Here is a 27,442-nt window from a genome sequence, read left to right on the forward strand (position 1 = left end):
AACAGAAGTAGGGAATAATCCCTGTGTAAAACCCTCAATTTAATTTCATCGAATTCAGGGAAGTTCTTGATCTTTTTTTATGTATCATAAACTCCTGGCAATCAGGTAAAGCTTATGGCCCCCTTCAAAAGATAATATTTTGAAATGTACAAAATAAAAGTAAGCTAATTTTACTGAAATAGTTTTCAAATCAGATTCATAGGCCCCAGGTAAGGATCGGTGCTCTACTTAAATGAGAAAAATGCAGAAAACCTTAAACTCTTTATTCCCATAGTTGTGGAACTATAACATGGAAATTGTCTTTTGCTGTAATATTCTAAAATACTACATGATTAGAAATTTATGAAAATTTGTCTACTTTTGTCTCCTATACTTGTCTGCTTTCTCAAGCACTTTTTATGATTACCATCTGCTTCTGTCTGATACTTTCCCTTCCTAGCCGTTTATGTTGCTTTTAAATATAATTAACCTTAAAACAGAAACTTTTGAAATAATTATTTATACTTTCTGACTGCCTAAAAAAATTTCCTCTTTAACTACTATCAGTTTTTCAGGTCTTTTTAAAAGCTAACTTGCCTTTGATGATTTTGTTTTCTAATCTCATTCTGTAAAAATTTGTTCATTATGTTAAAAGGCAGCTTAATTGAACAATTGGTTGATTGCTGTGTCTGAAATCTGAAAGACTTGAATTCAAATCTAGCCTCTGACACTTTCTAGTTATATGACTCTAGAGAAGGAATTTAACCCTCTCTTTGCCTCAATGTTCTAAGTTGCAGAATGAGGAAAATAATATCACCTATTTCATAAAGTTATCATAAGGATTAAGTGAGATAATATTTATAAAGTGCTTATTAGCACAGTGCTTTGGCATATGGTAGGAGCTTACTATATGCTTATTCCCCTTCCTCCTTTCATTTTTCCATATGGCCAATATTTCCTTTCTGTCCCTAGTTCTACTTATTCCCTACTCTGAAAATATTAACATAGTGAAAATTCACATTTATATTTTGTAGTTTTTGGCTATGGGGAAACTAGTTAGCAAATAATCAACAACAAATTAATGAGGAATGACTTTTTTTTTTTTCCACAATTGGATCTGGGGTTTCATAGCAAATACAGATGTTTCTGACCTCTGTGATAGATACTGGTTAGAGTGCTATCCTTAGCAGCAGGGAAAGTTTGGCCTTATTGCCTAGATGACTTCTCAGGTGTTCTAGGAAGCATGGTTTGTGGTCTAGGCGTGCCCCAACTTGCACTATTGCAGGAACATGCCAACAGGAAATGGTAGTCACAACAGAAGAGCCAGCAGTGCTGGAGGGACCCTCCTTTTCTTAGAGTAGGAGGAGGAAATATGAAAAAAGTTTGTAGAAGATCAGAATCCTGATTCTGATCACCATAGGTCTCGAGGTTTGTTTCATTTGGCTCCATTTATGGAGTATGCACCTGATGCTGGAACCTGTACTAACTACTCTAAGTGCAGGTAAGAGAATGCTGTTTTCCCAAGCTGTTTTGGAAGCATTTGGTGCAAGGGGAAGTTCAGATTTCCAAGTTGCTTTTGCAAGTAATGTTTATGGCTTTAGAGTTCTTTTCTTCTTTAGCTAAATTCTGTGATAGGTGAAAAGAGAGGGTACATTGAATTATAAGAAAAATAATTACTTTTTCCTGTTTCCTTTAGGGAGGTAAAAGCCAATGGGCCCTGATCTAGGGAGAAGTCTCTCCTCAATGGCACTCAGTGAAGAAAAGACTTTAGGAGAGAGTGAGACTGAAGCAGAGACAGTACTGGATGGGAATGTGAAGCCCCATGGAAGTTGGAACAGCCAGGAACTAGAGATAGATTGCTCCATAGCTCTGGACAGCACGCAACATTTTGTAGATGCTAAGGGAGGAAAATGTTTCCCACTGGGGAAAGAAGAAGAGCTGACCAACAGGAAGGCTGTGCCTGACCACAGTGTTGCAGCTGGAGCGTGGAGGAAACATGACAGCAAGAAAGAAGACAAAACCCAGACTTCAGAGGGAGAATCCTTCTACACTGAATCAGAACCTATATATAACCATTTGCTTCCTGAAGACAGGACTGCAACTGAAACAGAAAATCTTTTGTTCAAAGTAGGAGCCCAGGTAGGAAATGTTGTTTATGATACACTGGATATATAGATTATCTTTCTTTCAGGTTGCTGTGGCTTTTTGCTCAGATCTTGTTTTATTTGTTCACTCCAACCATTGTACAAGCTGAGATAAGAATTTAAGTGCCTATTTTATGGATGGAAAAACTGATAAGTGATGAGATCAAGTTAACCTTCATCAAGTCATCTGTATTTGGGTAATTGGCTTCTGAAATCAGTAGAAAGTAAAGGACAAAATTAAATATCATCTCTAAGAGATAGAAACTTGCCACTGCTGTGAAGATTACATTACTTCCCTGATGATGCCTCATATCCCCTACCTCAGAAAACATTTTACTTCTGACTGTCCTTTTTATTTTACTTATTTGTATAAGTGTTGACCCCTACCACTACTCCTTAAAGGGCAAAAGCTTACTTGCTTTTGTATCTGTGTCTCCTGTACTTGAACCATTCCTGGCACTTAGTAAGCATACAATAAATACTTATTGTTTTAGCATCCAGGGAGCCAAAGAATAAGTGGTTATCTGTAAAATGGGGATAATGATAACTGTACTATTAATGACACAAGAGCTTCATCACAGGATGATTGTGAAGCTTAAATAAGAGAAAGTAAATGTATGTAAAATGAGTTTTCGAAATCTGAAGTGCTGTTAATATTACCTGTTCTTAACGAGACACTGAGAGACGACTAGCTCTTGTGCTCTGTCCTCTGATGGCATAAGATAAGGAGTTATGAAGGATATCGGGTCTTCAATTATTCTCCTTCTACCTCCTGCCCCAAACATGGCACCCCAAAGCCCAAGATGCCAGCATTCGAACTTGAAGTGAATCTTGTGCCATGACATTAGAAGCTTCTGGGGTTTGGGGTGTATATGCCTTCTTATTCATGAAGATAAGGTGGTACATGATCAGAACCTTGGGAGAAACTAAGGATTCCAGAAGGGTGGAGGTGAGGAGGGAAGGACATTGTGGGCATGGGGGTAAAGCACACAGAGACCTGGAGAACCCGGGGAAATGCTAAAGGAAGAGGAATAGGACACCACTGAAGCTTTCTGAAGAAAGAGGGGATATGGGTATGCTTTGAGCAGATCCTTTGGCAGTTGTGTGGAGGATGATGAGGAGCTGGGAAAAACTCTAGGCTCAGAGATCCATTACACAACAATTTTTGTGAAAGAGATGGAGTTAAAGAACTAAGATGGCTATGCTCTGCGAAAAGAGAAGGTACAGATGCAAAAGATATAGCAGCACAAGGCAATATTGGGCAACTGGCTATGTGGAGTGAGGAAAAGAAGGTGTGACACTGGGCTTACATGACTAGAGTTTCTGTTTTGGACAGGCTGCATTTGAGATGCCTTTGGGATATCCATTTTGAAGTGTCTAGTAGATAATGCAGAACTAGATGGAGCTTGATGAAAGCTAAAAATCTAGATGTTAGAGTCATCAGGATAGAGATAATTGAGCCCCTGGTGAAGTTGATGTGGTGCTAGTGGTAGAGAATTGGGGTGTGAGAATCCCCTCTGTTCAGCACTGGTCCAATGTGAAAGAATTTACAAACCCAAAATCTGAATGTGGCAAGAAAGGGATTTTTATTGGCACTCACAAGCCAGCTTTGCTAGGAAGACAGACTCCTCTGTGCCAAAGTACTGTCAGAAATAACAAAAGATTATCACTGAGAAGAGAATGTCTTTACAGCGGGCAAGAGTCCTGGCAGGCATTTGTGCCAAGAAGAGAGATTCCTTTGCAAGGCATAATCCTGCTTCGTTCTTCTGGGGAGATTTGGAGTTCAGAATTGTTTTTTATTGGTTGTCTGAGTCTTGGTTCTAGTTGAAAAGCGAGTCAATGCCTTCAGGCCTAGATACTTATCTTGGAGTTTCAAACTACTCAATAGGAATAATAGGTCGAGATCTCCAATCACTTAAATTTTACTGGGTGTGGTCCTGGGTTTATTTTCTACTCAATAGAGGCTGCAGCTAGTCCCCTGCCAAGATTTCCCACGGGACAAAACCACTTAACTGCCCTGAAGGATAAGTCTCTGTCACTGGAGAGTTTCCAGGTTCACCCCCCAAAAGTCAAGGTGGGGAGAGATAGGATTTACATCAAAGTCACTAAGTAAGAGAGTATAAAGAAACTGGAAAAGTCCTGGCAAAACCAGGGTATCTTCCCTGGGTCTTCATTCATTTATATGTTTATCTTCCCTTTGAAAATCTGTTGACCTTGTCCCATGAAGAAATCAAATGTCTGAGAGAAGACAAAAGGATGTATTCTAGGATCTGTCTGTATTATACAAGAACTGAATAATCTGAAATGCTCTGGCAAAATTGTAAGAAATACAGCCTTGGATTTCCAGGGCCCTGGGGCTCAGGAGAATCAGAGATGTGGTTTTGCAATGTTGTTCATTCCAAGAGCATGAGTTTAGCATTGTGTTTCTGCCATTGGACTACTTGAAAATGTTAAAAGAAAAATTTGAGATTTTCCTAATTTTATTTTATTAAGAATTTTTTAAAAAGCAAGCCTTATACTTAGTGACACAGGTATCTGTAGTAACTTATCAGTAACTTGCTGCCTTTCTGAATTACATATTCACACCTATGTATGTGTGTTTACTTAGTAATTTAAGGGAACTTTAATTTCAGCCAAGGCCATTGACACACTTCACTATTGTATTCTAGAGCTGCTGTAGCTGAAAAATTCATCACCGTAAACTTGATGATAAACTTTCTGAACTTAACAAGGCTTGTCCTTGGATGACAGTCTTGGAGTCTTTTTCAACTTGTGTAGGATCCACATGCCAGGGAACCAGGAGCATACTCCACAAGAGGCCTTAGAGGAGAACTTCCCCAAAAAGTGTCTTCAGCTAAGAGAGGCAACAAGACTTAGAGAAGAGAGTGCTTCTTGGATTTCAGAAACAGCTGAGTTCAAATCCTCCCTCTAAAATTTAATGGCTGTGACCCTGGGCAAGTTCACTTACATTCCTTTGTGCCTCAGGTACTTTTTTAGGATTTAGATTTGAGTTACCGTTGGGTTGCAATCTAATCCATCTCACAAATCCTCCTGCCTTTATCTTTTAAACAAAACTATGAGTGGTACTCCTTATTCTGCTTTTCCTTGATTAGAATTATCCAGCATTACCACAATCACAACTACTTGAAGTAACAAACTTTTATTTCATATAGGAGAGCTGAGTTACACACTGGTATTTGAACATGTAGTTCTGCAGATTGCCTTTTGCTAGTCTGGGGATCACAATAAAGAAGATACGTAGATAGAATGAAGTCCTTTCTTTCTATCTGAGACATTTCTCAAAGACTTTTTTCAAAAGAGGATTTATTCTGTTTGGGGGGGGTGGGCATAAATTTGGCATCAGTCATCTCTGCCCTATTTGGCTATCCCCCCCATCCTAAATTGGCAGTCTTTAGTATTTTGCTGTTTTATCTGTTGAGAAAGAAATCCTTTGAAAGCTGTTTTCTCTATTTAGAGATAATCATATTGTGCTAGTGACATTCATTAGATTCTTTGTCTCTTACAATTTGGGAATCCTTGCATTTGCCATTCTAAAGGATTCTTTTCTTAAGTGGGGCCTTTTGTTTGTCATCCAGGTACCAAATAAAAGTCTTTGGCCCTATTGTTATGTTATCAAATTGCTTCCATACTGACACCTCTATGGTTATGTTTTTTCTTTGTCTTCCTTCTTCACTACAGATTGAAGAGAAATTGTGTCTTGATTCTCCAGAGCTTCTTCAGAATATTACTGATCCTCTAGCCAGGACTCTCAGCTCAGGAGAAGTTGCTGATGACGAAGATGACCTTTCCAGTTTGGAATCCCCCCGAATCCATGATCCTAGGCAACAACCCTACAACTCCAGTTCTTCTTTCTCATTGAGGTGGAAATCTTTGTTGAACCTAGATGTATCTGCCCTTACTTTTTCCAGTCACAGCTTTCCCACCTCCCCTCCCCCAAATGGCTGCCTACAACAGAGAGAGAAGACAGGATCCCACAGCCTTTGGCCTGCTACAAGCTCGTCGTTTGTGCCATCTGGCTTATTGAGCTCTGCATCGGGCCCTGTGCCTCCCACCCCCGGGAGCAGCAGAGCCATGGCTGAGGCAAGCAGGCGGCGGTCCTCCTTTCAGGCCAATTACTGGGCTTGTGTGCTGCCCGACTCCCTGCCTCCATCTCCTGATCGCCGCTCCTGTCTCTGGAATCCAAATAAAGAGTATGAAGATTTGCTGGATTATACATACCCTTTAAAGCCCAAGGCTCAGCTTCCAAAGCATGCTGCCAGCCATGTGCTGGCCGACCCCTTCCTGCATGACTCGGGGGTTGACCTGGACAGCTTCTCTCTATCTCCAGAGAACACCCTGAAGTCCCCTGCTACTCTGTCTCATGACTGCCTTCCAACAGAACCAGATGTCCAGCTTCCTTCAGAACCCAGAAATTCTGAGGACAGGTTTTCTACTATGGTGTCCCAGACCCAGGGTGGCTTGGAACTGGCGGCTTCTGGTCACCTTACATCGACTCCCAAAGCCAGTAGTAGACAAGCTTTTCAGAATGACAAAGAGCAGCCCCTAATGAACTTCAGGAAATCTCTACCTGTGGGACGATGCCTTGAGACTCACTTGTCATCACCAGGAGAATGGTCCAGAGGCAGTTCTTTTTCAACACTTATAGGAAAGAATGGTGCCAGTAGTGATCTCCAGAGTCTTTCCCATGAGGCTCCTATGGAATCAGGGTGGAAAACACCAGAGGATATTGAAATTGAAGAAGAGTATCTTGCCCTGCCCCCTCGGCTGACCCAGCTTTCCAGCCTGGCTCCATATCTGTCCACCATTCAGATGACCGATTCCCAGCCTTCTGTAGTCACTAAAGGGCAAGATTTACCAGCTGCCTCTAGTCAAGAGCCAACTCCCCTTCTGCACCCTAGCACCCAGAAGTCTCCTGCTTGGGAAAAATCCAGAGGAAAGTGGGGTATTGCACACAGGAATTGCTGTACCCAGATCCCCCATTATGAGTTTCAAGAACTTGATAGAGAAGGTGATATTAACATATTGATCAGTCAGGACCCAAGAGGCCCACCCACCCAACCAAGGACAATCTCCTCCTTAAGGAAAATGCTTGCTGGGCTGGCTTATTCTGACTTGAAACCAGAAGGGCAGCATTTAAAGAAAGAGAGAGACCAAGAGAGAGAATCCCTTCTCCAGTGTGTGAAGGTAAGAAAAAAAATATGTAGAGATATACATGAAGATCTCTCTTAGTACTATCCTCCAGGCCCTCAAGTGAATTTAAATTTTTGACTGGGTCAAAGCTAAGGTTTACTTTGTAGTCTTATTATGTGGGAGATGGTCTCAGCTCTCACTTCAAGACAGACCATCCTGATCCAGCCCCTTGGTATTGGTTATAAAACTGGGTTTCTAAATCCAAGGATTTCTTTATTTCATTGTAGACTCACATGTTCCAAGTCAGACTGATCCTTCTTGGGACAGGGGGAGAGATTATGGAAGCTGCCCCACCAGGTTTCAAATATAAAAGCATGATTTCATCTGTTACATGCTACTTTAGGGGGCAGAAGGTACATGTAGGAGGACTTCCTTGATTCTATCTGTAGTTTGCCACTTAAAAGAAAATATTTCATATTTATGGGAAACATTTTACTTTCTATAAACAAAGCTCTTATCTATTTAACGGAGTTAATGCCAGGCAAATAATAACCCCATTTACAATGAGGACACTGAAACACAAAGTTGAAGTAGCTGACTGAACCAAGGCTATACCCAGGGACAGAACCAGTATTCAAATCTAGGTCTCTCAGATCATGGTGTAAAAGCAATGAATTAAGACTTGGGAAACCCAAGTTGTGGCCTCAGTTCTGCACCTCAGGTAAGTGACAATCTGAAGGCAGAGCATTTGTGATTGGTCAGTTGCTGTTAGGCAGTTCTCAGGGCTTTACTTTTCTTACCTATAGAATGAAGCATCTGAAGTAGAGAATTTTCCACATCTCTCAGTTCTGAGATTCTGTGATGTGTTAGTGTTCTGGTCCTTAGGTTTGTGAAGAAAGGTAGAAGATGCAAATTTTTGTAATTTTTAACAATGTTTTAAAAGCAGGGGTGATTGATTGTAGCCATTTGTTTTAGGCTAATTTTGTTCAGCAGAAGTAGCTCCTTAAAGTTAACATACTATATAAGCTGACATTTATGTAGCACTGTCATGATTTTTCCCAGATTTTTCCAAAGCAATATTGCATTCTCTCGAACTAGATTGACATCTTTTTCTGGGTACTAACCCAGAGGGCAGAGATACTGAATTAAAAGGTTAAATATTTTTAAAGATCACTGTGATACAAGCCTCTTGCAGAACAGAGCTTCAGAAGTATAAGAAAGGCACCAAAGAAAGATGAAGTCCAAGAATCCTTATTCATACATTAAGTAATCTTGGATAAAGGCCTGTGTCTGCAGTAAAAAGAGGTTTGTCTTTATATAGGTTTCCCTAGAACACAGATAAATAACAGTTATGTTTGGCCTTAGTAGACATTTTGCTGTCACCTGGAAGAGCTGATTTGCTGGCTGTATAAAGTAGCTGAAGTTACGGACAACTTGATTCCATCAAAATCTAACCTTGCAAGTCTCAAGTCTTCCCTACAGCTTTATCGGGTGAGTGTAAATAAAACCGCATGTGTTTATTGTATTCATCAGTCAGTCCTCTGTGAGGGGTGGTGGTTAAATAATTTGGCATTAACATTATAAATCTTTGCTTAAGAGTCCTCTGATCAGGTTACTGGGAGGAGGTAATTATTTTCCCATTTTTGCCTCTTTCTGCCAAAAGTAGAAAAAAGAAAGCTAATAAATTTACTTAATGTGGGCTCCTGGTTTTTGTGGATTAGTAGCTTGTATGTATTAAATATAGCACTTAAAGGATTATTAAACACTTTCCTTTACAACAACTTTGTGATCAAGGCAGGGCAAATATTATTAGCCCCATTTTCCAAGTGAAGATACTGAGATTTAAATAAGATGTAAAGTGATGCACTCAGTTAATAATCATAAGAACCAGGTGCTATGCTATGCTGTTCTATGCTGAACCCAGGAACTTTATATAGCCAGTGCTGTCATCTCTGTTAATCATTATTGGTCTCTTTACTTAATTCATTTCTCTAGGGCTTTGTCTTGGTAAATTGTTTTCCTATCCTGTGAGGGCAGAGTATTTTTTTTTTTTTAAGGAAATAAGAGAATTTAACAGGGATTGTTCCCCTCAGATTTTTTTCTGCAAATTGTTATAAGCTTTGAAGTGTACAATGCCTGGCTAAGAACCATTTCCCAGAGAGCAGTTGTTTTACTCTGACCTCCCACTCAGTCAAGTTGACTCTAACCTTGACTCCTGCTCTACCCTGTTCTTAGGGGCATTTCCCTCTTTGTTAAGAGTTGAATAAAATGTTACTGTGGTTATATATCATACAAGAGAAGAACCTGGTGGGGAGGAGGAAGAATCTAAGCTAGCCCCTCCTAGAATGGTCCATTCTTCTCTTTTTAAATTTTTATTTAAATATAAAATAGGAAAAGAAGAAAAAAAACATTGCCATGTTTACCACAGAATATAGGATTCAAAATATAAAGCAGTAAATTTTTATTTCAAGAAAGCACATATAATAAATACTGCATATTGTGTTCAAAGTCATCCATCTTTTATTTTCTGCTGTGCAATTTTTACTTTATTCTTTATCCCCTCTTTCCTCTCTGCTTCCCCCTAGATTTTTCCCCTATTTCCCCTCAATTAAGTAGAGATACATATTTACATATATACATATACCCCTACATACACACACACATATAAAAAATATATTCACACATTAATATACATTGACATATAGACTCATACATATATTTATATGCACCTAAGATTGTATCATGCTAGCTTGATTTTTGTTTCTCTAAAGATGGATAACATCTTCCTTCATAAGTCCAAATCTATCTATATTTTTCTAATTCCATCAACTCATTTCCTACACCCCAGCAATTTTCCAATCTTGTATTGTCTTTATTTAAGCATCTAAAACAATATTAATATGGCTGACACAGAATGTAATTTCCCTACTTTTTTGATTAAATCTATTTTTGCTTTACCCTTGCTTTTTTAACATGATAAATTCTGATCCTTTTTTGTTTGTGTATATCTCTTTATTTCCAATACCTGACTTCTGCTTTATTTCTACCTATTATCTTGCCCTCCCCATCTAAATTCTCTGTCACTTCCTCTTGCATTTCATTTATATGGGATAATTATTAATCATACTTTTCCTACAATTTTGCTTTTTAAAAATCACATCATATTCAGCTCTATCCTAGTCTTTCAAACTACCCAATAATTTTTATTGAAACAGTTTGCCCTTATTGAGTCCTTTGTAATTAGTCTTTGATGTTTACCTTTATTTCTCTAGGATCTTGTATGTCAGATTTTCAAGAAGTTCAGATCTTTTGCACCCAAATCCTAAAAGTCTGGATTCTTTGAATGTCTTTTTCCATTCAGCATTATGCTTAATTTGGGGGGGTATATTTTCAGGTGCAACCCCAGTTTTTATTCTTTCATATAGTGTTCAAGACTTTCTTTTAATGTAGCTGCTTCTAGGTATTCTGTGATTATAATTGTGGCTCTACCATATTTGAGTTGTTTTTCTCTTGTTGCTTATATTTTCTTCTTGACCTGGGGATTTTGGAATTTGGCTGTAATGTTTCTGTAGGTTTTCTTTGTAGGATTTCTTTCAGGTGTTGATCGATGGATTTTTTTTCTATTTCTACTTTCCCCACTTGTTCTAACACTTTAGAATAATTTTCTTTAATTACTTATTGTATCAAGATTCTTTTTTTGATTGTAACTTTAGATAGTCCAGTTATTGTTTTTTCATTTTGATCTCTTCTCTAGCTCAGTTATTTTCCTTATGAGATGTTTCACATTCTCTTCTATTTATTTTTTCATTCTTTGTATTGTTTTATTATTTCTTGGTCTCTTATGACTTTGCTGGCTTTCCTGTGCCCAATTCTGATTTTCAAGGAGTCATTTTCTTCCTTAAGATTGTGGAAGTGGAAAAAGATCTCCTTTTCCACTTAGTTGACTTTTCATAATCTTGTTTTTTTCTGGATTTTTGCTATTTTCTTTTAAAATTTTTCCTTAGTCTCTCTTTTTTGATTTTTAGAGTCTTTTTTGGTACTTTTTTATGATTTCTTTTTTGGGTAGGTGACCATTTGGAGAGGGAGAGGCTTTTTTTGTTGCAGTATCCACCTCTGAAGATGAATTCTAGTGTTTGTTCTCTATGGGAACTTTCTTTAGTTGCATTCTTTCTCTTTGCCTGCTCATCTTAAAGTGTGTGTGTGTGTGTGTGTGTGTGTGTGTGTGTGTGTGTGTGTGTGTGTGTGTGTGTGTGTGTGTGTGTGTGTATATCTATATATATATATGCTTGTTATTGTAACCACTTTGGGGTGGGGGGGATAGTGCCTCTAGTCTTAGGTCCCCCCTTCAGTTCTCCCCTCTGGCCTCCTGTAGGAGCCGGCAGCCTGCAGACACCCTGCCCCACTACTTCTCCAGACACAGCTAAGTCTGGCATTCCTTGTCAGCAGAGGCTCCTTCAATCTTCCTGGGGACCTAGCTAGCCCCAGGGTTCACCACTTGCTATTTCCTTTAAACTAGCCTGATGATGTTCTGGGTGTTTTTCTTTGGATCTTGGTTGTTCTGGGAGGACCACCTTCTGGCCCGATTCTTGTTTTGTATGGTTGTACATCTGCTTTGAGGTGAGATCTGGAGAGCTTGGAATTTTCTGATCCACTCTGCAGTCTTCCCAAAATCCTTCCCTTTTTAGAATGGCCCAGTCTTGATTAAACTTGGGACGTAATCTGGTTAAAGGTGGTGGGACAGGTTTGTCGTGGAGAGCCAATTTGGACAGGATTGTGGCAGAAATAATTTAGAGGCTGCCTTCTGTCTATGCCTCCAAAACCCCACGAAACAGTATCATGAAAGCAAAGTGGAAAGATTCCAATCCTGGTCCTTCTACCACTGATGCTTGATAAATGCTTATTTCCTTTCCTTTTCTCTCTCCCTCAGACCAAAGTACCCCAAAACGATGTGAGACTGTCTAGGTGGTTTTCAGAATGCCATCATTCTGCTCTTCTCTGGAGGCCCTTGGGTTGTGGTACCTTCAGATATTTTCTCTTCCACTTTCCCAGTGGGGAGATGCTCTTCACTGCATTATATTGCAGTTTGGAATAGTCTGTGAAGAGGACATCCTTCTTTGTCTCAAATAGAACTGTCTAAAACCTCAGCAAAAAGTTTTGCTTTGTATTCTCTGGTATTTGAGTAGGTATTTTTTTCAAAGCCAATTAATTAGAATTAGTTTGCTTTGAAAAGTTCATTAACTATCTTGAGACAATTTGTAATGTTATGGGGTATGGGGGTGGGTAAGGGGAGTGAAAGAAGAGCTGGGGATTTCTTCTCAAGACATTTGAAAGGGAGAAGAGATGATACAGATATGACTGTGATGGATTTGGTATGTGAAAACCTGGCTCCAAATTCTGGCTCTATGGCTTATTATTCAAATACAAAATAGGGAGGTTGGACTAAATGAAATTTAGCTACCTTCAGCTCTAAATTTGTGCTCTTTTGAATGACTATCTCAACCTGCCTATGAACTGTGCTCTGCCACTGCAGTCTCATTCTACCATCAAGCAAGCATTATCTAGCAAACCACAGTGAAATTTGTCTCATATTTTTTCTTACTTTCAAAGACTCTAATGTTAAGCAAAGACATTACTCTTGGAGTAGAGAGTTTATTTGTTCTTTATCTTAGAGCTTAATGTGGTTTCTTTGTATTATTTTGATTCAGGGGCACTTTTTCTTATAAAAACTTGTTAAATTATGCTCACAAAATGTTATTTTTCTTTATCATGATACCCTTTTCAGCAATTTAAAAAAGACATAGCTGAACACCAATCCCTGACCGAGAGTGTCTTACAGAAAGGGGAAATTCTGCTCCAGTGCTTGTTGGATAACACACCAGGTGAGATGTTTAACATTTTGCTTCATACAGACTATAGCCGATATCACTCTCCTTTCAAGAAAGCAGTATCTACAGTGGATAGAGCACTTGCCCTGAAGTCAGGAGGACCTGAGTTCAAATGCAGTCTTAGACATTTAACACTTCCTAGTTGTGTAACCCTGGGCAAGTCACTTAACCTCAATAGCCTCAACAAAAAAAAAAAAAAAAAAAAAAAAAAAAAAAAAAGGAAGCTGTATCTGGAACTCAATATTTACTTTACACAGAGATAAGAAATTAGTCTTGAACAAATCCTAGATCATATGCCTTTAAATTCCCATTAATTCCTCTTGTGGTAGCTAAACATCTATACTACTCATCATGCCCTGAAACTTCCTGGCATTGCTTATTCGTCTTTCTACTTAAAAGCATAAAAATATATCTTTGATTTGGCCCTGAAAATGGGAAATTGAATCTGCCCGGATAGTATGTGATGATCTCTTATTTTTATGTCTATTGAAGCTTGGTTTTTAGAGAAACAAATATGATTATGTAAGGACAATAAGTATGTTTTTAATCTAGAGATACACAAGTACCTCATTGAAGGAGGAGAGAATAATGAAAGGGTACACGATGGCCCCGCAAAATATGGGACAGACTGATGCCAGTGTTGTAGGGAGGTAATGATATAGACCTAAGATTAGGAACTAGGTGCAAGGCAGAGGGAGAGATGGAATGTCACCAGATTGCAATGAAAAGTTTGTGAACATGGAAGTGGAACACATGATGACAAAAATCAAGCCTTCGACTATCTCTGTGGCTGCAGTATGGTGATGGATTAAATCAGGGGAAATGAGGAACTTCAAGATTATGGTGTTTGAGTGAATGTCATTATGAATGCTGAAGCCTTAATTTGAAGGCAGGAGTTGGGAAGGAGAGAAAGAGGCCCCCCTTGAGGAAAGAAGGGGAATGCCCTGGAGTTTGGTAATCAGCAGCTACCGGAATTTTAATTTGGTATCAAAATATACATTAAGTTATTCTCAAAGGAGAAAAGGTTACTGAGTGATGTGGTTAGGAGGAGAGCTTAGAAGTGGCCATGAGAGGTAAAAGTTATTCCAATTTCCCTACAGTAAATTAGAGTCAGTGAGTGAAAACTACAACTAGTCCTGGAAAGAATGGCCAGGAAATCAATGTCTCAGTGAGACCCAGAAGGTGAGAGGGGCAGGAAGGGAAAGAAAGAGATTTAAGATAAAAATAAAGGACTCAAGAATATTTAAATGGTTCTTGAAGCTCAGAGGAAGACCATGTCTATAAGGACTGGTCTTGTTGGGGAAGATTTTATGGAAAAGGTGGGATAGAATAAGTGAATGAAATCAGAAATAAAAAGAAAGTGTATCCGGAACAGTGAAAAATTGGGCATCCATGTTGGAGAGGAAAACAGTTAATTAGATAGGTTGAATCCTAAGTTTAGAACAAGCACATAGAGGAGCTTAGATTTGATATTGTAGGATATAGGGGAATCATAAAAGACTTGGTATACCTCCAAAATTGTTGTGTCAGTATCTAAATCTTTGAATGTGAATTCTGCAAATAAATACTTTCCCCTTCAACTTTCCATTTAGCTATTTTCTATCCATGTGGATTTTCACCAGAGTGATAGTGGGAGGAGATAGAGGAAGTTAAATGAGGTGAATCTCTTTGCTATTTTTGTTAGCATTCTTACTTAAAGGGTGTAGGTGGAAGGAAAAGGGATAGAAGGGGAAAAAACAGATGTAATGATAGGGAAAATTTCTTAGTGAAGAAGATTGTAAATTCAGGAGGAAAGTAGGATCTCTTTATTCAAAGTTTTTGGTCAGAGTTACAGAAATTTTTATTATTGATTTCATTCTTTATATGCCCCACTGTAATAGTTGTATAGTTAAGTGTTTACCAACCCAGATTCAACTGTAGATCAGTAAAATGCATGAGTACTCCACCCTCGCTCTACCTCTATAGTACCACAATTCTCCTCCTGCCTTGGAAGAAGGAGGGAACTGGAGATAGGAGGAGCAGGTTGAAAAAAAGAATAGGAGGATTTCTAAGAAGTAAGGAGTAGTAAAATTTTGTGCATTGTTTAAAAATTTTGATGTGAACTGATGCCAGATCATCAACCACATGGAGATATATTGATTTGGATAGATTTTATTGTATTGGCTATATCTTGTCTGGGAAAAGGCCATTTTAGAAAGATAAGAACTTGAGCTGAAAAATAAAAAAGGAATTATGATTGAAAATTGCCAAATCTTTGAAGTGTATGAGGTTTCTGTAAAATGCTCAGGTTCTAAATTTAGGGATGGGGAATTTAGAAGAGCTTTAGGGAAATTGAACAAAGGATTATAACTGAAGGAGGAAGAGGGAAAGGATTTAAAGGAAAAGAATTTGAGACCAGTTGGTAAGACAAAGGAAAGGAAATTGATGTGACTATGAAGATATGAGGAATGTGATGGCTCCACAAACAGTTTATTAGATAGTTCTCTAGGGGAGTGGCTAGGAAAGTCAAAAGGACTGCGGATCTTCACTTCCAGGAAGTAAAGAGAACTGGAGGAATTGTACAGGGACTTGAATAGTATTGGGTGTTTCTGTTTCTGCTGTGGCCAAGTGACTACTATCTCTTCTCAAGATGCAGGCTGATCTTTCTAAAAGAAAATAAAGGGACATGAATGCTTCTCTTGTAGAGAGAATGAAGTAATGCTTTAAAAGGGGGAGAGGGCTTTAATGTGAAAACAGAAGAAACAGGTTCTGAAAGGGGTGAGGGGAATGGAGGGTGGGGAAATATCAGAGGAGAAAGGAAAGATGGACCATTCTCAGCTCCTTGAAGCTAAGGAAAAGAATTATGAAATTTTTCCGGAAGAGGAGAGAGCTAGACCCTCCATGAAGAGGAAATGGCAACCTATCCTTAAAGGAATGAAGATATAAATGCATAGTCATTATCAGGTGAGAGTTCCAGTAGAAGGGAGAGAAAAAAATGAATATTTGTGTTTAGTGAACCTCTGAGGAGGTATATTGAGACAACTCTTCAAGAACCACATAACTGTCTTTGTAGGGCATCCACATAGGTAATCATAACAGAAAATTTTCCAAAGTTTATCAAACCAGATGACTTCTGTCCCTTCTAGTGATTCAAATATGCATATATTCACATTATCAGGAGAAACTTAGAGAGCTACAAAATTTTGGACAAGTTCCTGAAGACCTTTGGGACACAGATCATATTTTCATACTTGCTTTTAATCAGAGAAGAAAAGCACGTTTAGGAAGTAAATAGCTGGTTAAGAAAAGATGTCTGAGAAGAGAATATGGATTTCTGGACTACAGCTTAATTGAATTGTACACACACACACACACACACACACACACACACATATAAACATTCATTTTAGCACTTAGCAAGAACTGGGAGCAAAATAGATGCCCATTGATTGGGAAATTATTAAACAAATTATGATATAGAGATAAAATAGAATGTTACTGCATCATAAGAATTCATGAATATAAAGAATTCAGAAAAGTACTGAAAGAGCTGTATGAACTGCTATTGTATGAAATAGGAAAACCATATTCTCACTGTGTCTACAGCAGTACAAATAGAGCAGCAAAATTAAACCTACCCCAGGCTTGGTCTCAAGACTACACCTTAGAAATTCACAAGAGAGAAAACTGAAGAAAAGAATCTTCAATAATGCCTATAGCTTCAGATACCTATATATAAATGTCTAAAATGTTAGTAAGAACTCAAATGAACTACAAGTCCCAATATAAGAAGGCAAGTTTAACCCTATAGATATCACTTGAGAATTGAAGGAATGTCATCTATGTCTCTGAAAAGATATGCCTTATTGAAAAGGAAAAAGGATGGAGGAAGATGTGGCAATTAGCAGTTTATAATAATAATAATATATATTTATATATGAGAAAATCTAGGAATCAGGAAGTGAAGATCAACAGCATAAACCGGAGTTATATAATTATATTACTTATGACTTAGAAAAAAGGAACTAGATAGATAAGTACTTTTGGAAATGGCTAACAAGCCTGGCACAAAGGTAAAAAAGACTGTAGTGATGGGGTGCTTCCAGGATCCAGGCAGGGGCTCGAGTGCTCTCTACCAAAAATTGTTTAATTGTCTTGATGATAGTTTCATACTTAAAAAGGCAGAGAAGCAATTTCTGAGCCTAAGGTAACTTAGAATGAATGCAGGAAAGGTCTATCTCAGCACAAGAGGAATATTGCTCAGTAGAAGCAGGTTCAGACTAACCAGCAAGAAGCCCCAACCCCATCACAGATCAGCAGCCAAGACCTGTGACCCAAGTGCCTTAGGCCAGCTGTGAGGTCTTCAGCCCCAAGTCCAGCAACCATGGCTGAACTCTCAGGGCTGAAGGCACAGGCATAGCAGGAGAGCTGCCAACTCTGGATAGCCCAGTGCAGCAGGTAAGAATTTAGGCCAAGAGACCCTGGTGCAGGAGACTTGGAGCAATGCCCCTTTTACTCCAGAAGCAATGCTCAACTTAAAAAGTCATGAAATGGGCAGGAAAATGAACAAAAACAAATAATCAAACAAAAAACAAACCCTTAATTGTAGAAAGCTACTGTTGCAACAGAAAAATTAAAGCACAAACTCAGATTATAGAATAGTACATATAAAATCTTTATCAAATTGTTTACTATTTTAGGGAGAAGAGAAGGGAGGGAGAAAAATTGGAACTCAAAATTTTATTTTTAAAATGAGCGTTATCTTTACATGTAATTGAAAAAGTAAATTAATACTTAAAAGAAAGAAAAAAAAATCACAAACTCAGAAGAGGACAACAATGTAAAAGTGCCTGCATGTGAAGCCTGAAAGAGAAATATGAATTGGTCTCAGGCCCCAAAAGAACGCCTGGAAGAGCTCAAAAGAACTTTTAAAAATCAATTAAAAGAGAGAGAAGAAAAATAATGAAAAAAAAAAAAGTCAACCATTTAGTAAAGGAAACGCCAAAAAATGAGAAAAGATGTGCAAAAACTCAGTGAAGAAAAGCAACGCCAACAAAAGTAGAATCGGCCAAATGGAAAAGGAAATGCAAAAGCTAACTGAAGAAAATAATTCCTTAAAAATTAGAATTGGACAACAAATTATGTGATGATCAACTGTGATAGATGTGGCTCTTTTCATCAGTGAGGTGATTTAGGCACACTCCAGTAGACGTGTGATAGAGAGAACCTTCTACATCTAGAAAGAAGAGGATTTGTGGGGACTGAATATGGATTACAACATGGTATTTTCACATTTTTTGTTATTGTTTGCTTGCTTTTTGTTCTTCATATTCTTTTGGGCTGATTTTTCTTGTGCAGAATGAAAAATGTGAAAATTGTGTAGAACTGCACATTTAATATATATTGTATTACTTGCTGTCTGGGAAAGGAGGAAAAAATTGGAACACAAGGTTTTGCAATGTTGAAAACTATCTTTGCATGTATTTTGAAAATAAAAAGCAATTAAAAAAAATAGAATTGGGCAAGTAAAGCTAATAACTCCATGAGACATCAAGAAACAAACAAAATCAACATGAAAATAATAGAAGGAAATGTGAAATATCTCACTGGATAAACTAGTGACCTGGAAAATAGATCCAGGAAAGATAATTTAAGAATTATTGGACAACCTGAAACTATGATCAGGCAAAAGGCCTAGACAGTGTTTTTCAAGAAATCATGGAAAATGACCTGATACTCTAGAACTAGAGGATAAAATAATTTTAAAAATCCATCAAATATCTCCTGAAACATCCCAAAATGAAAACTGCCAGGAACATTAAAGGCAAATTTCAGAACTCTCAAGTCAAGGAGAAAATACTGCAAGCATCCAGAAAGAGACAATTCACATATCAAGGAATCAGTCATGATTATAAGATATAGCAGCTTCTGTGTTAAAGGATTGGAGGGCTTAGAATGATATTCTGGAAGGCACAAGGGCTTGGGTTACAACTAAGAATCACCTACTCAGCAAAACTGAGCATAATCCTTCAGGGGAAGAGAGGCATTCATTTGAAATAGAATACCTTTAAATGTTCTTGCTGGGGAAGAAAACCAGAACTAGACAGAAAGTTTGATTTTTAGATACAAGACTCACGAGAAATATGAAAAGGTAAACAGGAAGAAGGAAACATGTTATTTGGTATAATTAAACTGTTTACATATTTACATAGTAAAATGACACTTGTAACTTAAGAACTTTTTATCACTATTAATACAGTTAAAAGGACATATATATATATACATACACACATAAAGGGTGAAGACTTTAATGGAATGATATAAAAAAGTTAAGAGGATTGCCCTGGGAGAAAGGAAAGGTAGATGGGGTAAACTATTTCACATGAAGAAGTTCAAAAGACCTATTATGACAGTTACAAGAAGGGAGTGGGATAAGCATTGTGTAAACCTTACTCTCACAGGATTTGGCTCAAAGAGGGAACATACATTTGGGAATAGAAATCTATCTTACTCTATAGTAAAGTAGAGGGGTGGGTATAGAAGGGAAGAAAGATTGAGAGAAGCAGTAAATCAGAGGCAAAAAACAAAGGGGGAGGGTAGGAAAAGAAAAGTATGCACAGGGAAAATAAGACAGAAGGAAATATACAATAATCATAACCATGAATGGGATGAACTTACCCATAAAATGGAAGCGAATAGCAGAGTAGATTAAAAACCCAAATCCTACAATATTTTGTTTACAAGAGACACATGTGAAGCAGGGAGACAGAGTAAAGGTAAAAGGCTGGAGCAGAATATATTATGTTTCAACTAAAGTTTAAAAAAAAAACGAGGAGCAATCATGCTATCCGACAAAGTAAAAACAAAAATATATCTAACTAAAAGAGATAGGGAAGGACTCTACATCTTGATAAAAGGTACCATAAACAATGAAATAATCTAAAAATACACGCACTAAAGAGCATTCACATTTTTAAAGGAGTTAGTTACTGGAGGAACTAGACATTAAAACTTTACTAATAGGGAGCACCCTCAACTTTCCCCTCTCAGAACTAGAAAAAATCATAAACAAGAAAAAGGTAAATAAAACTTTAGAATAGATAGGAAAGATAGACCTCCGGAGAAAATTGAATAGAGTTAAAGGAATATGTCTTTTGCAGTGGTTACATGGCACCTTCACAAAAATTGACCATGCATCAGGTAGGGCATAAACACCTCACAATCAAATATAAAAAAAGCAGAAATATTAAATGTATCCTTTTCAGATTGTGATTTGATAGATATATTTAAAATTAATTGGAAACTAATTCTGAAGATTGAGTCAAAAGAACAGATCATAAAAACAATAATTTCATTAAAGAAAATGCTAAGACAACATACCAAAATTTATGGGATGCTGTAAAAGCAGTATTTAAGGGAAAATGTATTCTCTTAGTGCTTACATGAGTAAAAGAAGAGATCAATGAATTGGGCGTGCAACTAAAAAAACTAGAAAAAGAAATTTTAAATCCCCAATTAAATACAAAATTGGAAACTCTGAAAATCAAAGAGATTAATAAAATTGAAAATAAGAAAACAATTTAATAAAACTAAAACCTTGTTTTAAAAAAAATGGATACACATTGTTTAATTTGGTTTAAAAAAAAATTACCAAGATCAGAAATGAAAAGATTGAACTCGCCACCAATAAATAGGTAATAAAAGCAATAGTTAGGTTTTTTTGTCCAACAATATGCCACTGAATTGTAATAATCTAGATGAAAAGGATGAATACTTACAAAAATATAAATTGCCCAGATTAACAGAAGAGGAAATAGAATACTTAAATAATCCAATTATAGGGAAAAAAATGAACAAATTATCAGTGAACTCCCTCAGAAAAAATCCCCAGGGCCACATGAATTCACAAGTGAATTTAGAACAATTGGTCCTAATATTATATGAAGTATTTGGAAAAATAGTCAAAGGAGGATTCCTCCTGAATTCCTTTTATGACACAAATTTGCTGCTGATACCTAGACTTGGAAGAGTAAGAAAGGAGGAAGTATAGACCAATTTCTTTAGAGACTATTGATGCAAATATTTTAAATAAAATACTATTAAGAAGATTATAACAATGTATCACAAGGATTATCCACTATGACCAAGTGGAATTTATATGCAGAGCTGGTTCAATATTAGGGAAACTTTCAGCATAATTGATCATATCAATAACAAAACCAACAGAAATCAATAGATGTAGAAAAAGCATTTGACCAAAAAAACACAAGATCCATTCCTATTAAAAAGGGATTCCAAATGTAATAAAGCAGATATTACTCTTATGTGTATGTAGCAGATCCTGCATACACAGAGAGCATAGGAATAGATAGTTTTTATTAAAATGACAAGTAGCATTTAAATCATCAGCATACATTATACGTAATACAGAGGGAATAAACTAGAAGCGCCCATTATCACCACTACCATTCAGCATTGCACTAGAAATGTTAGCTATACCAATGAGTGAAGAAAAAGAAATGGAAGGAATTGGAATAGGCAGTGAGGAAACGATTATCATTTTGTACAAATTATATGATATTCTCAGAATCAACCAAAAAACTGCTTTAAACAGCATTAGCAAAGTTGCAAGATACAAAATCCATATAAATTAACATTATTTGTGTATTATCAACAAAACTGAGCATTAAGAAATAAGAGAAATTGCATCTAAAATAATAGTAGACAATATAAAATACTTGGGAGTCTACCTGCCAAGACAAACTCAGGAATTATATGAACACAGATATAAAATACTTTGTACAAATAACATATCCAAACAATTGGAAAGCTATTAATTGTTAATAAATAGGCCAAGCCAATTTATAAATGACAATTCTATCTAAAATAATTATTTAGTGCCATATCTATTGAATTGCCAAAAAATTATATGGCTAAAAAAATTTAACAAAATCATTTGGAAGAACAAAAAGATCAAGGGAATCGGTGGGGAAAAAAAAAGTGAAGTAAGGTGGTCTAGTTCATATCAGATCTCAACTGTATTATAAAGTAGTAATCAATAAAGCAAAAACAGTGCTACTAAGAAAGATAGAAAGTGAGTCAATAGAATAGATTAGATACATAGAACTCAGTAATAAATGATCATACTTATCTAATGTTTGATAAATTCAAAGACCCTCCCCCCACTTTTGAAATAAACTCACTACAAGACAAAGTCTAGGAAAACTGGAAAACAATATGGCAGAATGTAGTTAGAGACCAACTTTTTTACATCATATACCAAAATAATGTCAAATTGGGTATATTATTGAAACATAAAAGGTGATACTATAAGCAAATTAGGAGAACAAGGAATAGTTTACCTGCCAGTTGTGTGGAGAAGAGAATTCATGACCAAACAAGATATTACTAGAGTAAACTGGGTAGTTTTGATTATATTAAATTTAAAATGTTTTACACAAACAAAACCAATGTAACTAACATTAAAAGGAAAGTAGAAAAGTGGGAAACAATTTTTGTAGTGTCTCCATATAAAGGCCTGATTTCTCAAATATATAGAGAGAATTCTTCCAGGAACAAGAAGGGCATATATGGGTAGGAGTGGATTTCTTCTCCAAGGTCCCATCTGATTGTTTTGGTTTTAGTTATAAATGTTTTCATTTTCTGTCTTCACTCAGCCTGAAAGGACTAAAATGTGTATTATTTTTCATTTGATACTTGGACAACTTGGATGCATACAACTCCTTTTTATACCAAGACTTGGACACTGCCACTGATGGAATTCCATTTAGCTCAACGTCCTTTTGATTTCTAGCCCTTTCTCTCCCCTGAGTTTGTTCCTAAGAATTTAAGGTCCTTAGGAGGACAAAACCTCATAGTAGAAAAAGAAAACCAGTGCAGAGTTTCAGAGAAATATTGAGAGGGCAGCAAAAGTTGTCCAAATCCTCCTGTGAGCCTGGGTAAGTCACCTAGCTTTTCTACATCTCCTCTGATAATCCAAAGTCTCCTTTTATTCTAAATCTGCACCATTTAGAGCCAAAGATCTGCTGCATACACATAAGGGGAATACCTGCTTTAATCACATTTGGAAACCCTTTCCTTGGTTTTTCTTGCTAAGCCACAGAGCCTCGCCTCCATGGTCTCTGCCTGATGATGCTACCTTGGCGTGGCTTCCTCCAGAGGCTGACCTCCAGCCCTTGGTTCTCGGTCTACTTTTCTTCTTATCTACATTATCCAAAGATCGGTAGTTTCCTTTTCCTCTGCTGGCAGATGTAGCTGGGGCAGGAAGCTTGAGAAAGGACTGGCAAGACTGATCGTGCATGACAAGGGCTCAGGGAGTGAGATGAACTTTGTGTTTTAACAAGAGCTAAATGTATTACAAACAGAGGACACTTGTCTGTCATAATCAAGGCCAAAAACATCCTGTCCTTGTGCACCATAGGGTCCTGGGAAGGGAAGAAATCTGAAATTAAAGAGGGTGGCCTGAGAATTAAAGTATAGAGATTTGCCTTTCTTGTCTTTACACACCCCCATTAGCTTCAATTTTTGTCAGCCTTGAGAAATAAAAATGGTAAAATGGTTTCTTTGAATGAAGGTCATGAGGGCTTTTAAAACAAAATTAAAGAATTTAGTGAGAACACATTCCAGATTGATAACCTTTACCTACCAGGGGCTCCACGGTATGTGACATGGCTTGATAAAATTTGTTAAAATACTGATTTTATGTGTCCATTCATATTCTTTTCTCCAGAATTACATGTCAATCTTCCTAACTAGATTATAGAGCTGGAAGGAACATTAGAAGTCACCTAGTCCAGCTCCTTTGTTTTGCAGGTGAGGATGTTTCTTTTCACCAACCTGTCCTAGACTTGCCACTTTAACTCAGCTACCTCTTCCCCTACCAGCCTCTTCAGTTGCAACAATGAGTTTCTTCTGCAATTTTGGGGAATGGCCTAGACCAGCCATTCTTTATTCTTTACACTTTGTTGGCATACTGCCCAGACCCAGACACCGTCATATGACATAGTTTAGCTTTAATTTGAAGGTGAAAATGTGGATTTCAGAATTTTAACTAAAAACTTTTGAACAAACACCTGCCATCAGTTTCTGGGCATTAGTATACTGAGTAGTAAGTTCATTAAGACTGTCTTTTAAACCAAGGATTATCATCTTGATGGGGGAAAATATTTAAGGTCCAGTGGTATGGTTTTTTTGTTCCTATTTCTTGAATATCACTTGCATGTTCTGGGTGCTAATTACTCTGATCTCCCATTGTTAGTTTTAAAAGATGTCCTTGGGTTGATTGCAACGCAATCCAGTGAGCTTGAGGACCATGCAGAACGACTGTATGACTCCGTCTTAGCAGCTTTAGACATGATGGCTGGGAGCACTTCTGGCCCAGATAGCAAGCCAGCTACATGTGAAAGGATTTAATCAGGTAAGCAAAGGAATTGGGGGGGGGGGGGGGAGAGGAAGACATTTCTCTCCATAATCTCTTCAGAAACACTTGTGCTAAATGTTTAATGTTTGAGTGAATGTCTGCTGTGTTAAAATGTCTGCTGTGTTAAAAATGATGGAAAATAGAAGATAAACAGTATGAATGTTGCCAATTGGAATTGGATGGGCCTCCAAGCTGAACTAGAAGGTAGGGTGGTTCTACCTTGTCCTGATGGGTAAAATGCAGGGCTTGAAGTCAGAAAGACTGAAGTTCAAACTTCTCCAAGCACTTTTCAGTTCCAGGGAAATGATGGTTTTGAAATGTTTTGCAAACCTTATAGTACTATGTAAACATGAGTTAATATTGGAGATTTGATTTCATCAATATAAAATGTGACCTTGCTGATGCTGATCAGTAAGCATTTAATATTCTGTGTACTAGGCTCTAGGGATACAACCCTCAAGTCATTTACATCCTCTTGCAAGAAACACCAAGTATGTTATGCTTAATATATGTTATCATATTCTTATGTGATAATAACAATTATATTTACTCTATTATGTATTAAATTTATGTGCTATCTATCAATGTATGTATTCAAAATAAATATAGGGTAGTTTGGGGAGAGGGCTCATGCAGCTAAGGAAGTAAGTGAAGACTTCATGTAGGTGAGTGCTGAGGCAGCAGGTTGGATGGTATGCAGACCAGGCATGGGGGAAAGTCATTGCGAAGAAATGGAAATGGAAGGTGGAATGTGTGAGGAACAGAAGTGCAAAAGGGAGCAGCATTTGTATCCATAAAGTAGTTTGGAATTGGATTTTGAAAGGCTTTAATATGGAAAACCTTCTACAACTTAAATCTTCATTGCTTGGGACAGCAAGAATTTAAGGACCCCTTGGCTACATGGTCCCACAACCAGCATGTTTCAGGCGGGACTAAAATAGCTCATTTATCTGACTCTTAGGCTGGTCTGCTAGCCTGTGGTCATTTGAATCATAAGATAGAATCAGCTTAGTTGCTAGTGATTCTGTTCATTTTCCTGAAATTAATCATTTTTTTTAGCTTAGAGACTGGATAACAATGTATTTCTGCAGCAACTCTAGTTGAGAAGATCCATCTTCCTTTTTCTCTGGTAACCCACAAAAGAGTGCCACCCTTTGCCTCTAAAATCTCCAGTTATTTCCATTTGCATTTAATAAAACTTAACTTTTTTTTTTCCCCCCTGCACTAAGCTAATCCCTCATTACTAACAGGGATTCAAGTGTCTCAGGTTTTATTCTCCTGCCTCCCACACTCAGGCTCTGAACCTGTTTTCCACCCCCATACTCCTGCCTGGACATAAAAAAAGGGCATTAGCTACTCCATGCTTTTTTAAGAAGAAACAATTCCATCTTTTGGTCTATAAGGAAAGGATAGGGTCATGGCAGCCAAGTGGTCACCATTACTTAGACTGCCCCTTCACTGCTCATCCCCACTGTCTCAGGAAGGGTTTAAGAAATGGACTAAGCTGGTGATTCAGCACAACATTATTTTCCAGAATGGTCCCTCTGGTAAATAGGATACTTCTTGTACTATGTCAGGAGCAATCTATGGCAAGAGTTTGTGCTGTTTATTTACAGAATGGCTTAAGAAACAAGAGTTAGGAATCCTAAAATCCCAATTTCAATATAGCTCTGTAACTCTTATGTGTGACTTTGGTCCAGCCACTTATATCTCTTGTAGCCATAACTCTCCCTTTAGTAAAAAACTAAAGATAGGATGATGTCCTTTCTTAGTCTAAATAAAGATCTACAATGCCTAAATTCAGTCTACTAGAGCAAGTCATCCTGGTCTGGCTAAGGATACACATAATTCTTGAGTTCAGTTTTTCTTTGCTGGTTCCTGCCCTATATATAATACATGGCCTTCTTTCTATTTCAGGTAACAGCTCAAGCAGTGTTGGAATCTGTTAGCCCAAACCTAGTTGTTTGGAAAAACAAGAATTTGCTGGAAGCCAAGCCAAAGCAATAATTTTGTCGGATCAGTCTGATTTAGCAGAGAGAACCACAGCACTGACCTACTGGCTCTTAAATGGTTTTTCATGTGTGAAGTGGACAGCTACTTGAATTATTGAAAAAATACCTTCCAGACCAAGGTATTTTTCAAATGGTGCTTCTGGTGACTCTATGGGGATTGCCAAGCCACTCGGCTTCTCAGTTCTTAATAGAAAATAGCCTAAGTGACAAGTCTGTCCCCTTAAAAAGAAAAGGGAATGGTGGCAACTGTCCTATAACCAGACTTAGTCTCAGGAACCAGTTTGCGTCACCTGTTTTTATTAAGTGTTCAGAGGGCTGGGAAATTTGACATTGAAAATACTTGGCCTCCAAACTTCAAACTAAGAGAGTGTTGGCCCATCTTTCCACAAAGAAACCTCTTTTAGGAAAACCAACTCTGGTTTGGTTTTTTTGCATGTTTACAACAGGAAGGCATCAACACTTGACTTACTGATGACAATTTAATACATCCCATCAAAATGTTGGGAAATAGTAACACTAGTTTTCCTGCTATGACAGTTGTCTTGTTAAATTGAAAGATGGCACCTCCAGTACACATTAAATGCCTATTATTGAAGGCACTTTAGATTCTTTTCAAGTGGATGATTTGATGTGATTTTTATGCTCACCTCTTGGGTGACTTGAGTGTTTGGCTGGCCTCACTTAATCCTTAAAGTTTAGGCTCTAAGTGTATTTTGCTATCCTGAATGTAAACACTAGAAAAAGAAAATGCAACCTCACCATTTAAAGTGGAAATGTAATTTAACCATTTAAATAATTCTATATCTTTTTAGAATGACACTAGAGCCTTGAAGAACAGACCATTTTCCCAAA

General features: G+C 37.4%; 1 protein-coding gene and 1 long non-coding RNA gene across 4 annotated transcripts in view; one reads left to right on the forward strand and one right to left on the reverse strand.

Moving 5' to 3' along the window:
- CEP68 (centrosomal protein 68) overlaps positions 1-27,442 on the forward strand; it is a 38,741-nt gene extending 11,299 nt beyond the window's left edge. For 2 of the 3 annotated variants that reach the window (XM_074287081.1, XM_074287083.1), the window contains exons 2-7: positions 1,676-2,118; positions 5,823-7,328; positions 8,643-8,765; positions 13,057-13,153; positions 24,417-24,575; positions 26,496-27,442. In XM_074287081.1, the coding sequence (XP_074143182.1) occupies positions 1,690-2,118; positions 5,823-7,328; positions 8,643-8,765; positions 13,057-13,153; positions 24,417-24,571 (2,310 nt within the window). In that variant the 5' untranslated portion in view covers positions 1,676-1,689 and the 3' untranslated portion in view covers positions 24,572-24,575; positions 26,496-27,442. Of the gene's footprint in view, positions 1-1,347; positions 1,481-1,675; positions 2,119-5,822; positions 7,329-8,642; positions 8,766-13,056; positions 13,154-24,416; positions 24,576-26,495 lie in introns of those variants that run through there. The other variant, XM_074287082.1, reaches the window with a different exon arrangement.
- LOC141554790 (uncharacterized) lies at positions 5,268-6,846 on the reverse strand. The gene is made up of 2 exons (XR_012485957.1): positions 6,712-6,846; positions 5,268-6,316 (listed from the first exon to the last, which is right to left on the reverse strand). It is a non-coding gene; the product is annotated as an uncharacterized LOC141554790 (long non-coding RNA).

Source organism: Sminthopsis crassicaudata, chromosome 2, assembly GCF_048593235.1.
Source record: "Sminthopsis crassicaudata isolate SCR6 chromosome 2, ASM4859323v1, whole genome shotgun sequence".
NCBI lineage: Eukaryota > Metazoa > Chordata > Mammalia > Dasyuromorphia > Dasyuridae > Sminthopsis > Sminthopsis crassicaudata.